This window comes from Emys orbicularis, chromosome 13 (assembly GCF_028017835.1).
Source record: "Emys orbicularis isolate rEmyOrb1 chromosome 13, rEmyOrb1.hap1, whole genome shotgun sequence".
Taxonomy (NCBI): Eukaryota; Metazoa; Chordata; order Testudines; family Emydidae; genus Emys; species Emys orbicularis.
The window spans coordinates 11724763-11740767 of record NC_088695.1 but is presented as its reverse complement, the minus strand read 5'-3'; the positions used below and the strand labels follow the sequence as shown (position 1 = coordinate 11740767).

Sequence of the window (16005 nt, the reverse complement as noted above, 5' to 3'; positions counted from 1 at the left end):
TATTACACTGTCATCCTGACCTTATCTTTTAGGAGAGGTCAGTGTGTTCTTGTTATCCTTGGGGAATGTTTTGGTACCATCCTTGATATTGGGATGTTCTGGTACCACTCTTCTGGAATGTGTTTGGGTGAGTACTCTGCGCCTAGCACGTCTTAGGAATCTGTGTTTCTGCAATGTTAGCTCTGTCCTTGTCAGATTCTGTGAGCTTGCAAGCAGGCGGAGCCTGACGTTTGCTCACAGCCTGACTTTTGCTAACTTTGCTTTATATCAGCAAAGCTTGCCCACTACTTTAGCTCAGGCCTCATACCAGGCCTCTGATACAAGGGCTTATATCTTAGGTTCTCTTCCTACTACACTGGGCATTGTCAATTCTTTCACTGCTGATTGTTTTCACCAAAACCTCCAGCCACACGCCGATCCCTCAGTACCAAACAGCCTCTCATCCCACCCCAGGTGCCAATGGCCCAGATCCTCAAACGTATTTAGGTGTGTAACTCCCATTGAAATAGACTCCTATATACCTTTAAGGTCCTGCGCCAAAATCCCCAAATGTCCCCCATCCAGAAACTAAAACCTCCAGCTCCCCCTTAAAAGAATCTCTCCTGCATTCTCAGCACAAAGATGTTGGGATATTGGAAACTAATCACCCGGGAATAGTGTAAAATAAACACAATCAAATATCTTGCTACACTAACTGCACCATTTAAATCTATTTAAAAACACCCTTTAAAATTGTCTCTGACGTTGCTGCAAAATTTCCCCTAGAGGCTGCAGAATTACAGGTGACTATGGGCAGCATTTCTTATTCCCTGATCTTGCAAAATCCCTGGGCCTCCAGAATCATAAAGAATTGACAGACAAATGCCATTTGCTTCGCCTTCACGTCCATCTCTCTGCCATTTTGTCTGGCCAGAAATATGCTCTAGCCTCAGTGTCATGAAGTCAGAAGTTAGAGAAACCTATTTTATGGTTGTCACATGAATAGGCTCCGACTTTTATTTTTCCCCGGGGCTGTTTCTGCCCTGAGGCCCCGCCCCCACTCTGCCCCTTCCCCCAAGGCCCCATCCTCACTCTGCCTCTTCCCACCCCCGCACCGCCCACTCCCCAAAGCCCCCACCTGCCCACCACTCGCTGTTTTCTGCCCTCCCCCAAACCCCTCTCCGAGCCACCAAACAGCTGTTTGTTGGCACCGCCATCAGCTGCTTAGCAGAGCCCCCCAATTAGCATTGCCAAACTGCTGATCGGCCACGCCACTGAACAGCTGTGGCTGATGGGTGCTGAGCCCCCACTATTTTTTTTTCCAGGGGCGCTCCATCCCCGGAGCACCTGTGGAGTCAGCACCTATGATCATATGGGACCATTCCCCTTCACCCCTATCTCAGGGACACAGCCGGAGTGGGGATCCCGCCAAAAAGAAAGGGAAGAGTCTCTCCCCAGTGAAAGAGGCCGGTGGGAAAATGAAGATCAGGAACTTGTTGTCAACATCAAAAAATGCCACCCGCCCCCCTTCATAGTCCAGAGCCACCCGGATTCTCCTGGGGATCGTAGGCAGGGGTAGAATGGTCTCACAGGCGGTGTAAGCCCGGTACTGACCACCCCAGTGACCCACAGCCCAGATCTCTTGCTCAGGGTAATTGCTCATCCGTCCCTTCCTCCTTACAGACTCCCTGGCCACCCCCACCGACCAGATTCCCCCAACGCCCACCTCCACCTCCCAGTAGTGTCTGCCCGAGGCGAACCCGTCACAGCCCAGCACGGAGAGAACGGAATCGAATCGCTCGGGATTGTCGGGCAGATCCTGCTGCTCGTGTCCCCGTCTCACGCCTTTCCCATCTGCAGATAGGACAAGCTGGGGATGAGCCGTGTCTGGATCCAGAGTCACATTCGCTGGGGAGAGAGAATCAGAGCGTTAGGGGCAGAGCTCGGCCCTGTCGAAGGAGGGGACCTTTTCTCGCACTCCCCAGCAGCCCCATCCCACCTGGGTCGCTCCCTGATTTTCTGCTTCTCTGTCCTCTCCCAGGCTCTAGGGGTGCTGCTATATCTGCTGCTGTGACTGCTTCTCTCTGCCTCTTCCCCTGCTGCGTCTCCCTGTGGGGGCTGCCCCACTGCCAGCAGCAGGGACACAGCAGGGGAGGCAGCAGAGCCTGGGAGCCACCAGCTGTGCCTGTTAGGGAGAGACGCCCCGTCCCCAGCTAGCAAGCAGGAAGCAGCCCAGATCACAGCTCAAACTTCTGTGCAGTGGGGGGGGGAGGGGGAACCCCTGGGGAAGAGCACCCAGCCCACTGCGGAATGGAAGAGAAATAGGGGACGCCAACCGATGGAGAGCTGCCTCCCAGCCCACGTGGCAGACAGGAGGAGGAGGAGGAGGCAGCCAGTGGTATAGCCCATAGGGCAAGCTTGCCGATATTCACTGTCTGGCTGTGACGAAGTGGGAATGTTCTTAATGTTTTCTCTGAATACTGTGTGAATGCCTCAGTTTCCCCTATGCCTTTCTTAAGTATCTAGGTGGTGGGATAATGGTGTGTGATTGTTGCAGAGCCCTGGAGGGCCAGTGTGATGCTGTCTGCACAGAGAATGGCCGATATCCCATCTCCTGGCAACTGATGGCCTGGGCCCCTCCCCTGCAAGGTGCCAACTGAAGGTGTTGGAGAACAAAGAGATCAGGTGGCCTCCTGGCTCGGGAAAGAGACAAAGGCCAGAGGAGGGGCTGGAGGGGGGTTCAGTTTGGAGCTGGCTGGGGAAACAGAGGGAGGCCCAGCAGCGGGGTCTGGGCTCCCTAGCCCCCCAAGATGGACCCGACTGAGGGGTCCTGTTTTCTGTACCCACAAGCTCTGTTTTGGACTGTATTCCTGTCGTCTAATAAACCTTCTCTTTTACTGGATGGCTGAGAGTCACGGTGAATCACAGGAAGTGGGGGGTGCGGGGCCCTGACTCCCCCACACTCCGTGACACTTGCCTTCACTATATTTAGCTGCTTTCATTATATTCAGCTGTAATGTGAGAAACCTACAGGCCTGTGTACTGTTAATCAGGGGTTCTCAAATTTCATTGCACCGCTACCCTGTTCTGACAACAAAAAATATTATATGACATCAGGAGTGGGGACCGAAGCCTGAGCCCACCCAAGCACTCCTGCCCCAGGCAGAGGGGCCAAAGCCCAAGGGCTTCAGCCCAGGCAGGGGGCCTGTAACCCTGAGCCCTACCACCCAGGCTGAAGCCCTCGGGCTTTGGCTTCAACCCCAGGTGGTGGAGCTCGGGCTTGGGCTTTGGCTTTGGCCCTGGGTCCCAGCAAGTCGAAGCCAGCCCTGGTGAACCCATTAAAATGGGGTCATGATCCACTTTGGGATTCCAACCCCCAGTTTGAGAACCGCTGCAGGATTAGCTGAAGCATAAATTAGCATAAGCGTGGTTAAGCAGGTGGTAACCCTTGGCATAGATTAATGGCCTACCTTTAGATATTGGGAACTAAGGAGAGCTTGCTCAATGGTACGAGTTACAATGTTCCAGTCAGTGCTACCGCAAGGAACATCAGAAGAAATAATCGCGAATCCGCTGGAGCAAGGGGTGATGGTATGATCATGGGCTGAAATGGCTGTTACATGTTAACCCAGCATTTCTCAAACCGGGGGTCTGCGAGGGTGCTCCAGGGGCCCAGCTGATCAACTCCTCCCCCTTCCTCCCTCAACTCCTCCCCCTCCCTCCCAGTGCCTCCTGCACACCAGGGAACAGTGTTCAGCAGCATGCAGGAGGCGCTGGGAGGGAGGGGGAGGAGCAGGGATGGGGCACGCTCGGGGGAGGAGGTGGGGAAGAGGAGGGGCAGGGGTGGAGCGGGGGCAGAAAGAGATGGGGAGGGGAAGAGGCCTTGGTGGAAGGAGTGGAGTGGTGCGGGGCCTAGGGGGGAATGGGGGGCTTGGGGGTCCTCAAAAATTTTTAAATCAAAATGGGGGTCCTTGGGTTGCTAAAGTTTGAGAACCGCTGTATTAGCCTATAGATGCCAGAGATGGGGCTGGTCCTGTTGTCTCTTACCACCAGGTCCTCAACCCAGGCTGTGCGTATGCAATTCTAGGAGCTTATGCATCGAGTGATACCACAGATAACCCCGGTCCTGTATGATCTCTACCTTGTTATGTGGCTCAGGTCTTTTCTAGCTTTCTCCATTATTTTCATAAAGGTATCTAAAGTTTTACTTTGCCGTCAGGGAATGAGTCCTTGTCATACAACCTGAGACTCCCCACAAGATATCAATCTCCGTAGTGTTAGGTCTGATTCTGGGGAAAGAACCTTCTCAGACTCCGATCAATTGGCCGCCAATCCAAACATGATTAACCTTCCAAAGGGTCAGGCAACAGTGGAGAGGTCCTAAAGAGCCAGGGTGAAGGGAGGACCATAAATGGAGACCCCGCAGCCCAGTGGGAAGAGAAAATGGGAGATCCAGGTGATTGAGGGAGAGAAGCAAGTGCCCCGGGGGGACACTGGGGGAGGTTCAAGCCAACAGCACTGAGTCCCATTCAGTCAGGGGATTGCACTGCCGGCCCCGTCTCACTCCCATGCCGCGCTTGTCATGTGGGAACAGCAGTTAAGGGGTTAATATTGTAGGATGTTTAAGTCCCCCTCCCCTTTCCTGTTGCCCTCTCTCTCTCTCTCTCTGTTGGCAGGAGGCTGTTTTGTTTGATCTCAGAGGCTCTTCTGCCATTCAAGCCAGAGCTACAAATGCAAACCAGGAAATATCCCTGTAAAAACTCACCCTTTCTTCCCATGGTGTCCACGCCCCATGCTAGAGATCTCCCTGCACCAGTCTCTAGTCCCAGAGCCAGAATGTCTAGAGAGGAGAGATGTCATGCAGTCAACTTTATGCCCAGCTTTCCACTCTGAATTAAACAAGCCCGCTTAATGAGGGAAGGGAAACAGAGAGAGGGAAAGGGGCAGAGATATGGAGAGAAAAAACTTGTTTAGTCAAGCCAGATGTACCTTAAACCAAATCAAGAATATCCCAGGAGCATTTTTATGTGACTATATCACTTGTTTCCTTGAAGGATATCAGAACACCAATACATTCCTAGACTGAACATCAGAGAACCCAGCACAGACTGCAGTTCTCATTGTCTGTTGGCCTGACCCATCGAGCTTTGATCAGCCCCACTTGTTGCTCCCTAATGGTGAGGGGCTGGGCTAACCTAAGCCGGGAGACTTGGTGTAAATCGTCATTTGCTAGGCTAAGTAACGGGAGAGCTTGGCAGGGAGCCAAGAGAGGGCACGCGAGAAGCTTTCCTTCTCCATGCAGATTTCAAGATGGCCAGCACTAGAACAGCGGCGGTGACCTACCACGGATGCGCCATGTTTTCTTTCCTGCCGGAAGCCAGAAGGGACTTCCTATGCACAAAGTGCAAGGGGGTGGCTGTGCTGGAGGAATAGAACGTCGTGATTTTGGAGATGGGGAAACTGAGGCACAGAGAACCGAATTGATTTTTCCAGGGTCGCTCACCAAATCGGTGGAGGAGCTAGAACAAAACCCAGGTCTCCTGACTCCCAGCCCCCAGCTCTATCTCCTTGATCTGTTCCCTCTTTTTCTCTGTTATTAAACCATTGTTTACTGGATCTCTTTCTCCGTTCATTCATAAGTAGGGCCCTACCAAATTCATGGTCCATTTTGGTCAATTACACAGTCATGGGATTTTAAAAATCATAAATTTCATTATTTCAGCTATTTAAATCTAAAATTTCACAGTCTTGTAATTGTAGGGGTCCTGACCCAAAAAGGAGTTGTGGGGGAGGTCACAAGGTTATCGTAGGGGCGGTTGCAGTACTGCTACCCTTACTTCTGTGCTGCTGCTGCTGCTGGCAGCGGCGCTGCCTTCAGAGCTGGGCAGCTGGAGAGCGGTGGCTGCTGGCTGGGAATCTAGCTCTGAAAGCAGCACCACCGCCAGCAGCGGCGCAGAAGTAAGGATGGCACAGTATGGTATTGCCACCCTGGTTTCTGCGCTGCTGCCTTCAGAGCTGGATCCTCAGTCAGCAGCCGCCGCTCTCCAGCCGCCCAGCTCTGAAGGCAGCAATGCAGAAGTAAGGGTGGCAATACCGCAACCCCCCTAAAATAAACCTTGCGACCACCCTGCAACTCCCTTTTGGGTCAAGACCCACAATGTGAGAAACACTGGTCTCCCCCATGAAATCTATATAGTATAGGGCAAAAGCACACAAAAGACCTGATTTCACAGGGGGAGACCAGATTTCACGGTCTGTGACGCATTTTTCATGGCCATGAACTTGATAGGGCCCTATTCATAAGCAGGATTCAGCCCCTTTTGGATCTGGCACTGCTCCCTTCACCTGGATCCCAAATTTCTCATGATGTAGGAGAAACAAGTAAATATAACATTGAACCATATTCATGTTATTTCATTTCTGAATCCTCATTCGAAACTTCTTTAGCCCTGGACAGTTCCCACTGCCCCGTCCAATGGTCCTCTACTGTACTTTTGCTGGGTTTTACATTGGCCGCTAAGTGGCCAGAGCCCGTCCCCTCTTACAGTTACAGAGACACATCTCGATTCTCTGCCTGCCTCCCCTCTTGGTACCTTTGAATTTCCTCAGGGTCTCCTTTAAAGCAATAGTTTTTTGAGAGAAATCACTGAGTCTCTTTTCCAGCTCAAGAGAAATCCCTGTGGGCTGCTGGAACATCTCGCACCTGGAGAGAGAAAACTCTCTGAAGTGAATTGTATTAATTACATTAATTACTCCTTATTATGCATTTCTTAATTGCCTTTTAATATGAAGCTCATGCCAGTCAATGCTGCTGTACTGGGGGCCATGGAGAATGGATTCCTCTGTGTGTCCTACCCTCACAGAAGGTGACACCGAGGCACTAGCTGTGCATGCTTCCCCCACAGTTATGATCCATCCTTAGGCTACAGAGACTATTAGGCCCAGATCCACAAAGGGATTTAGGCACCTGAGTCCCAGATTTAGGTGACATTGCAACCCCCTTCATCTGCCACCTAACCCTGTAGGTGCCTAAGCTCACTCAACACCTACCTTTTAGCCACAACACACAGTCAACCTGTGGAACTCTTTGCCGGAAGTTGTTGTGAAGGCCAAGACTATAACAGGGTTCGAAAAAGAACTAGATACATTCATGGAGGATAGATCCATCAATGGCTATTAGCCTGGCTGACAGGGATGGTGTCCCTAGCCTCTGTTTGCCAGAAGCTGGGAATGGGCGACAGGGGATGTCTCACTTGATGATTGCCTGTTCTGTTCATTCCCTCTGGGGCACCTGGCATTGGACACTGTCGGGAGACAGGATACTGGGCTAGATGGGGCATTGGTCTGACCCCGTGTGGCCACTCTTATGTTCTAAAAATGGCATGGGTACCTATGTTTCTGCCTCTGGGCACAGGCACTGTTACCTCCCAGTAGGCATCTCCTGCCTATGCTGCAGTGCAATCCTCAAATCGGGGAGGTGTCCCCCCACCTATCTTGCCTGTAGAGGTGCTGAGATGAAAGGCCTCTTATTCCATCCCCAGCATCCTGACACAGCCAGTCCCTTAGAGGTGGAAGCATTGCTTAATTTGTGCCAGGGCTTGCCAGAGCTCAGTGACAGCACCTCTAGGCTTGGCAGTTCCTAGCCCCGGCACCTTTAGGTTGGCAGTTCATAGCCCCGGCATCTCTAGGCCTGGCAGTTCATAGCTTTGGCACCTCTGGGATTGGCAGTTCACAGTCCCGGCACCTCTGGGTGTGGCAGTTCATAGCCCCGGCACCTCTAGGCCTGGCAGTTCACAGTCCCGGCACCTCTGGGCTTGGCAGTTCATAGCCCCAGCACCTCTGGGCCTGGCAGTTCACAGTCCCGGCACCTCTGGGCTTGGCAGATCATAGCCCCGGCACCTCTAGGCCTGGCAGTTCATAGCCCCGGCACCTCTGGGCTTGACACATCAGTTATGAAAGTAAAAAATATGGCTTCTAATTGCCTCAGCCACGGCACTTCTTTCATTACAAAGTAATCACTGGGTGGAAGCTATTTAAAACCACTTAATTAAACTTAACACTGGGAGAATTGTGATTGTGCCCCCTACACCTTGCTGTTGTGCCCCAGGGTTTTAACATGACAAGAGAATGAAAGGGGAGTGAGAGTAAGACGGAGCCATGTACCTGCTCAAGGTGATCCTGATGTCCTAGAAGGAAGAGAAAGAGAGAAAGGAAGTTGATTGCACATGTGAAATGCCAAAGATCCTGCCTGCGGGAAATGAGCTTTCACCCATCAAGTTCCATAGGTTAAAGTCACAACCTACTTCTACATATTTATTAAAGCATTTAGATCACGGAGTTGGATTTTCCAAAATGGCCCCTAAATCTTCCCCTGGGGATAGGCGGCACGTTCTATTGGGCACAGAGAAACAATCCAGGGTGTTTTCAAAAGGCAAATGCTAATCAGGAAGATTAACATTTCCCACTCCAATCTCCACCTCCATCTCCACAGCAGATTCCTGGGTTTGGCGCGTGTTATGTTGCCTTAGCAAAATGTTTAGCCTCCTACTTTGGAGGCTGGATTATGGGGTTCATTTGCTGGATCTGCTGCAGCCTCTCTCTGTGCCTGGCACATTGGGGCCTCTGGAGGCTACTGCAATACAAACAATAAGTTAAATATTTATGGGCTCATTTGGATTTGAACTTCCCTAGGGCACTAGCTGAGTGCAGAGCTCTGGCAAGCAAAGTTGCCACAGGGCTCTGACGCATTCTGCATGCACAGGGCAGCCGTAGGCAGCGTCTCACAGAGAACTGGGAGAGCAGGCTACATACCAGGAATATTCCACATCAGAGAAAATGTTGGGGGTAATTTTGGCATCATCCCCTGTGCGTCATCCCCAATTTTATGCATCATCCCCTGTGAAAATAGTTCAGGATACTGTGCAGAGGCAACTGGGGTGTCTCTAACAGAAGTGGGGAAAGGCTCTGGCAACGGGGAAAGGCCCACTGCTGGAGCCTATCTCCACAGAAAGGAAATTCACCTGCAGGAAATCACTCGCTGGCTGCTGGCACTTCCCCTCCAGCTCACTGATCAGGCTATTAAGATGGGAAATCTCCATGGGAAATCTGGTGACCGTTTCCTTTTGCCACTTCATAATCCTGTCCAACTCTTCCAGCCGGGCCAGCAGGAGGCGCTCTTGTTCCTCCAGAAACTGGCGGAGCTGCTGAAATTCAAACCCAATTCTCTGCCTCTCCTTTTTGATCTTTTCCTGTATCAGACAGATAGAGATGGGGAATGGGCAGGTAAAGACCCTGCAGAGAGATCAGGGGTATTTCAGACAGCCATGTGTCTGCCAAAGGGAAATTTCTCACTACCCCAAAAAGTCATGTCAAGACTTTTTTTGAGACAAACTCCCTGTGGATGAGAGAGAGAGATCTTCCTAAAGCTTCCTTAGTCAGTCCTAATTTATGTTAATAGTGTGCGATCTTTAGCATGGATTCATAGATTCCAAGGCCAGAAGAGACCATTGTGATCATCTAGTCTGACCTGTGTAACACAGGCCATAGGATTTTCCAAAACATTTTCTCTTTAATTAGAGCAAATCTTTTTTTTTTTTTTAAATCCAATCTTGATGGAAAAATTGTCAGTGACTGAGAATCCGCCATGACCCTTGGTAATATTCCAGTGGTTAATTACCCGCACTGTTAGAAATATACGTCTTATTTCCAGTCTGAATTTGTCTAGCTTCAACTTCCAGCCAGAGGATGGTGGTATATTTTTGTCCTCTAGTTTCAAAGAGCTCATTATCAAACATTTGTTTCCCACGTAGGTACTTACACACCGTGATCCAGTCACTTCTGAAGCCTTCTTTATGTTAAGTTAAATAGATGGAGCTCTTTGCATCTATTACTAGAAGGCATGTTTTCTATTCCATTGATCAGTCTCGTAGCTCTTCTCTGAACCCTCTCCAGTTTATCAACATCCTTTCTGAACTGAGGACACCAGAACTGGACATGGGATTCCAGCAGCGGTTTCACCAGGACCATATACAGAGGTAAAATAACCTCTCTACCCCTACTCAAGAGTCCCATGGTTATGCATCCAAGGAGCACATTTTGGCTACAGCGTTGCATGATTAGGATGTTCTCATATCACTGGCCTAGTGAACTCCAGATTCATCTAGCAGCAGAAAGGGCAGCAGGAGGCAGGACTCAGGTTAACATTCTCTCCCTCTCTGGCTGTGTCTACACTGAAACCGCTACAGTGGCAGCGCTGCAGCTGCGCCGTGCTAGTGTGTCAGTGTAGACACTCACTGCAGCAACAGGAGGGGGTCTCCCCAGAGGCAGATCAAGGTCTCCTGGGGCCCTGGGTCGGAGCAAGTGAGAGGGCCCCAATGCCAAAACTGTGGCCCTACCCCACCCCTTCCGCCTGCAGTTCCACCCCCGTTCCGCCCCTTCCACCTGCGACCCCGCCCATGACCCCACCCTGTTCCGCCCCTTCCCCTGTGGCCCTGCCCTCGTTCCACCCACGGCCCCGCCCTTGTTCTGCCCCTTCCCCCATGGCCATGCCCCTGTTCCGCCCACAGTCCCGCTCCCATTCCACCCCTTCCACCACAGCCTCATCCCCCCCCGCTTGCTCCCCCTCCCCCCACTGCAGCACCGAGACTGGAGAAGCTCTGCACTGAGGTTGTGGTGGGGAGAGAGAGCTCCTCCCGCCCTGGGGCTGTGGCGGGGGAGATTTTTCCAGCCTGTTGGCCCATGCGGTAATCTGGCACTGGTTCTCCCATTGCTGTGCTAAATTCACCTCCCTAAGAAGCAGTCACTAGGTTGATGGAAGAATTCTTCTATCAACTTAGCACTGTCTACACCAGGGTAGGTCAGCTTAACTTCGTCTTTCGGGGGGGTGGATTTTTCACATCCCTGAATGACATAGCTGGGTCAAACTAACATGTTAGTGTAGACCTGGCCCCTCTCTCTCTCTCTCTCTCTCTCACACACACACACACACACACACACTGCACTGACAGAGACTCCTGGGCAAAGGGAGGTGCGGGAAATTAAAAGCATGACACCAACAAAAAAATCCAATGAGAAAAATCATGATATCAGCACATCGGTCATTTAAAAAACAAATACAAACTGCAGAGACAAATGCTCATGGACACACACGAGAGAGACACCCAGAAACTTCCTGTAGGCACTCCCGTAGACAGCGACAACCCGTGCCTGCCACGGGGGGGGGAGGGGGGCAGAGTGAGGGCAGCCGGCTTCAGCAGTGTTACTGAGCATGCTCAGTCCATGGGAGCATGCTCAGTACAAATTGTGCAGCAAATCTGGGGGGCACATGACCCCCCTATGTGTTGCCTCTGCATGTGGAAATTTAATCACACACGCATCACACTCAGGAGAATGTGGTCACAATAAAACACAAATACTGCCCCCACACGGAAGCCGTAGAGCGAGAAACACCCTGACACACACACATTTATTGTCTCAGAGAGACACAAACATTCACATCCCAGGCTCTTAAGCTTGGGCTCCACTTAAAAGTTATATCAGCATAACCACAGCGGTCAGGGATGAATTTTTCACACCCCTGAGCAGCATAGTTCAGCCGACCTAAGTACCCATGTAGCCAGTGCTAGGAAGAATTCTTCCATCGACCTCTTGGGGAGGTGGATTACCTATGCCAATGGGAGAGCCCCTCCTGTCAGCGTAAATTGTGTTCACACTGAAGCGCTACAGCTGTGCCATGGTGGTGTTTACAGTGTAGACAAGCCCCAAGATCTAATAGCCCATATTTAAATCCTAGTCTACACAAGGTCAGTGATACTCACTCACAGGCAGAGATACCCATCTCAGCTTTGGGCACCTACCAGATACTCCCAGCTCCTCCTCTCACCAGTCAGTTTAAATCCCAGGAGTTTTTCTCTCTCTTCCCTCAGAGCCTGCAGTCGAGCCTTGACTTGCTCCTGAGAAGAGAAAAAGGGTTTGGTGGGATTTCTGTTTTGGGTGGGGGAGGAGTGGATCCAATTCAGATTTCATTTAAATAAACTCTTTACCAGCTACTCTAACTCACGGGGAGAACTTTCTTAATGTCACTTGCATGTAAATTCCCTGGCTGGATGGGGCCAAGTTTGCCTCCCATAATTCACTGGGGTTTCCCCCTGCCCCCCAGTCAGTAATGCTGGTCTGTATAATCTACACAAACCAAGGGCTCTGAATACCCTGCTTAGCAGTCAGGCAGTCTGGGGAGCAAGGAGTGGGTTATTGCTTTGTTGGGTATGAAATTAATGACACAAAAGAAGAATAAAACAACCTTAGTCAACTTTATTTCAAATAGACCAGCTTCAGCAAGGGACTTGCAACATCTAAAGGCTCATCTATGCTAGAATCCTACAGCAGCGCAGCTGTACCAATGTTGACCATCTGTTCAGGGATCGAGGGGCAAGAGGGAGGGGCCGTGAGGGAGGGGGTGGGGCAGGGCAGGAGGGGTGAAGTGGAGCAGGGGTGGAGCACCCACTAGGGAAAAAAAAGTCAGCACCTGTGACTCCACTCCCGGAGCGGCAGTAGCTATATCAGCAGGAGAGTGGGCGACTCCACACCCCCAAGTGACTTAAGTTACATTGAAGGAAGCGCTAGTGTAGACCTGCCCTACATTGCTTTGTGGATCCAGATCAATGTGTCCAGGCCCTCAAGGATATGGTGTTTGGACAGAATTATTAGATGACAAAAAGACAAAATAACTCAAATCCTATTTTCAAATAAAAAATATTCCTTAAGATTGAAAGCATAGATCAGTAACATGAGGGTAAAAAATCTTTACAAGAACATTGCAGTTGTTAGCAAAATACATCCATTAAAAAGCCAGGGAATTAGGAGTCAGTGTTAAACTGGATACTCAGCGTACAAGAATTGGAGAAATATATTACCTTATTGGGAGTGAAATATGTGGCATAGAGCAAGGAGTAATATATTACTCCAGTCAGTTTTAGTCACAACAGGTTCAGTGCCTGAGGAATGTAATTTCAGGGTGAAATAGCCCTGATCCTGTGACACACACATGCTTAACGTACTACTCTGAGTAGCCTCATTGACATGGTTATATAAATTTAAGCATGTGCATAAGGACTTATCTAGACTTGCCAGTCATTGTGGGTGTGAATTTAAAGCACAGTACATGTGTGGACACTTTTACTCCAAAACAACAGTGACGTATTCCTATTCAGCTTAATCCACTTTACAGGAGCAAGGGCACTCTTGCTCCAAAATAAGAGGTGATCAGGAATTTCTCCATGTAATGGACAAGCCCTAATTAGTGTTTGGAAGACTGCGACCTTTGATGCAAAAGGGCACATTCATTTAGGTCTAATTCCCAGACTATACAGCATTTTCTTAAATGTTAGGTGCACAGATCAGTAACTTAACAGCACAACCCCTTGCAGGAACACTTGTTAGCAAATTGAATGAATGAGACGTTAGGCGCTCAGGTTCCACTAGAAAAAAAACCAGTTATGAGGAGCACAGGTCAAAAATTTTGTGGCTAGGGCTCTGCTCCTCAAAGATACCCAGGCTCTCAATTTCCAGTGATTTCAATGGAATCCAGAAATCTAAAGACCTCTGAAGCTCTGGGCCAAAATTCCATGCAAGAACTCTGTTGTGAGCATAAATCGACCATCAGTAACGCAGGAAATGAGGAGTTCAAGTTAAACTGGAAAGAAACCCAAACGTTTAGTCTAGAAATTGCCCAGCGAAGGGCCCAAATTACACTAGGCTTTACTGAACTCCTGCCATTTTGATATTGAAAAGGCAACCAACCAAAAACATAAAAGAGGCATAAATAGAGACTCTGGAGAGAGAGATTCCCTACCTTGTACTTCTGGGCAGCCTCCTCTATGGGAACCACAGCGTGAGCTCCATGCGCCCAGGACTCTCTGCAGACCAAACAGATTAATTGTTGTTCCTCCTCACAGAAGAGTTTCAGAGGCTCCCTGTGTTTCTCGCACACTCGCTCCGCCTCTGGCTCTTTTGTTGGAGGCAACTTCAGCTGTTTCACTAGCTCCACCATGTTCGCCAGCTCCCTGTTGAGCCTGAAGTTTCTCTGCTGGGCGGTCTGTCTGCACTGCGGGCAGGAGAAGTTTGTGGCCAGTTCGCCCCAGCACTGAGTGATGCAGGCTCGGCAGAAGTTGTGCCCGCAGTGTATAGACACCGGGTCTTGGAAATACTCCAAACAGATGGAACAAGAAGCTTCCTCTTGGAGTTTTTCCACAGTAGCCATGGCTCTCTCCGTGAGGACAAGTGTGACAGCAGGTTAGTTTCACATCACTTCCCTTTGAGTGCATCCTGACAGCATTTCTTCTCCTGAAGCCGGCTCATTTGCTGGGCTGGAATGAGCCCCATCTAGTTTCAGCCCCTGAGGCCCTGGAGAGCAAAGTGACCCTCCCCATGCAGGGAACAACGCTACTTAATTCCCAGGTTTAAAAAAAACTCTTTGAAACCGCAATTAAGAGAATGCATCTCTCTGCTATTGAAGGGCAGAACGGTGAAATCCGGCCCCCAAATGTCAATAAATGAATGTAATGTAATCATTTATTTAAATCCAGACACAGTAAGAAAAATTATTGGTGGTTAGGAGTTAGATTTCACCTAATCTCACTGGAGCTTTTTAAGAGCAGGTTAGACAAACACCTGTCAGGGATGGTCTAGATAATACTTAGTCCTGCTATGAGGGCAGGGGACTGGACTAGATGACCTCTCAAGGTCCCTTCCAGTTCTATGATTCTATGATTACCAAGTAGGGAAGCGCTGTCCCTGTCCGTCTTTATCCCCTGCTGATCTCCCACCTTTGCGCCACCCAAGTTGCATTTATGTTATTTATTGATATTCCTGTAGCTCCTAGACCTGCCCCAGTCAGGCTCAGAGTCCAGTTGTGCTGCAGGCCAGACAAACTTGTAATAAAAGCCCAGATCTTCAGGTATTTAGCCTCCATTGGAAGTTAGGAGACTAAATACATTTCAGGACCTGGGTCAAAGCAAAAATCCTTCCTCCGTATTCATTAACATTCCCATGATTTCCTGGAGGGGGGAAAGGAGTGGATGCTGCAGACAGGGACGTACATCAACCATGGCAGACCATTAAAGGCAAGGCAAACTGTGCTACCAGAGCAACAAGCAATCAAAAAAAAAAATCAGAAACTGAGGCCTGGTCTGCACTAGGGAATTCAGTCCATATAACGACATCGCTCAGGGGATGTGAAAAATCCACCCCCCTGAGTGACACAGGTAAACCAACCTAGCCCCCAGTGTAGAGAGCACAGTGTCGACGGGAGAATTCCATAGCTACCGCCTCTCTGGGAAGGTGGAGAAGTCTTCCCGTCAGCAACGGTAGCGTCTTCACTGAAGCGCTACAGCGGCACCGCGGCAGCGTTTTAAGCATAGACCTGCCCTCAGTGGGAGGAGACGGGGATGGTCGGAGTTTTAAGACCATCCCCACCCTGAGAACCCTTTGGTTTAGGCTGACCAGTCAGACGATGGGTGGGGGAAGGGGATACAGGAGACAAAGCAGAGCAGGAAGTCGGTGCCCTGACGTTTCGTCTGTTTGTCTGCAGGTTGTTGTGATTGTTTTGTCTATGGACCTTTCCAGTGAGGGACAGAAGCGGCTTAAGCTCCCTAAAAGTGGGCAGGGGGGTACTGGTGCCCAAACCATGACCCCGGCCCCTGTGCCGCCCCTCCCACCCAAGGCCCCGCCCCCACTCCGTCCTCCCCCAAGGCCCCACCCCCACCCCATCCCTTCTCCCAAAATAAGGAAGATAATACAAGTGCTTTGTGTGACTCCAGGGCTTGTGTCAGCCAAAGGCTTTTCATTCATGGATAATTAGGGCAAAGAGGTTCTGCAGGGACAGATTTAGAACCCAAGTCGGTGGAACGGCCGACACGGTCACACCACTAGCTGGCAGCCATGGTAGGGATGCCTGGGTTGTCACAGACGCCGCTATGAGATAAACACCTCAGGAAGTGCCACCTCCGAAGGCCGGACTGACAGCTTCCC

General features: G+C 50.3%; 1 protein-coding gene across 1 annotated transcript; it reads right to left on the bottom strand.

Moving 5' to 3' along the window:
* Positions 1-1378: 1378 nt before the first annotated feature.
* LOC135888248 (zinc finger protein RFP-like) lies at positions 1379-14236 on the bottom strand. Its single transcript, XM_065416058.1, has 7 exons — positions 13829-14236; positions 11835-11930; positions 9000-9227; positions 8143-8165; positions 6573-6682; positions 4745-4819; positions 1379-1887 (listed from the first exon to the last, which is right to left on the bottom strand). Exons 1-7 carry the CDS (start codon positions 14234-14236, stop codon positions 1379-1381), a joined length of 1449 nt encoding a protein of 482 aa, XP_065272130.1.
* Between the last annotated feature and the right edge of the window lie 1769 nt (positions 14237-16005).

Bases quoted from the DNA above. Each gene is read 5' to 3' on its own strand.
- LOC135888248 (XM_065416058.1), bottom strand. From the start codon at position 14,236: ATGGCTACTGTGGAAAAACTCCAAGAGGAAGCTTCTTGTTCCATCTGT. The intron at 9,228-11,834 runs GTAGGTGCCCAA...TGTCTGATACAG, and splicing joins GGAGGAGCTGGGAGTATCTG to GAAAAGATCAAAAAGGAGAG. The intron at 6,683-8,142 runs GTACATGGCTCC...TTCTCTCTCCAG, and splicing joins ATCAGGATCACCTTGAGCAG to GTGCGAGATGTTCCAGCAGC.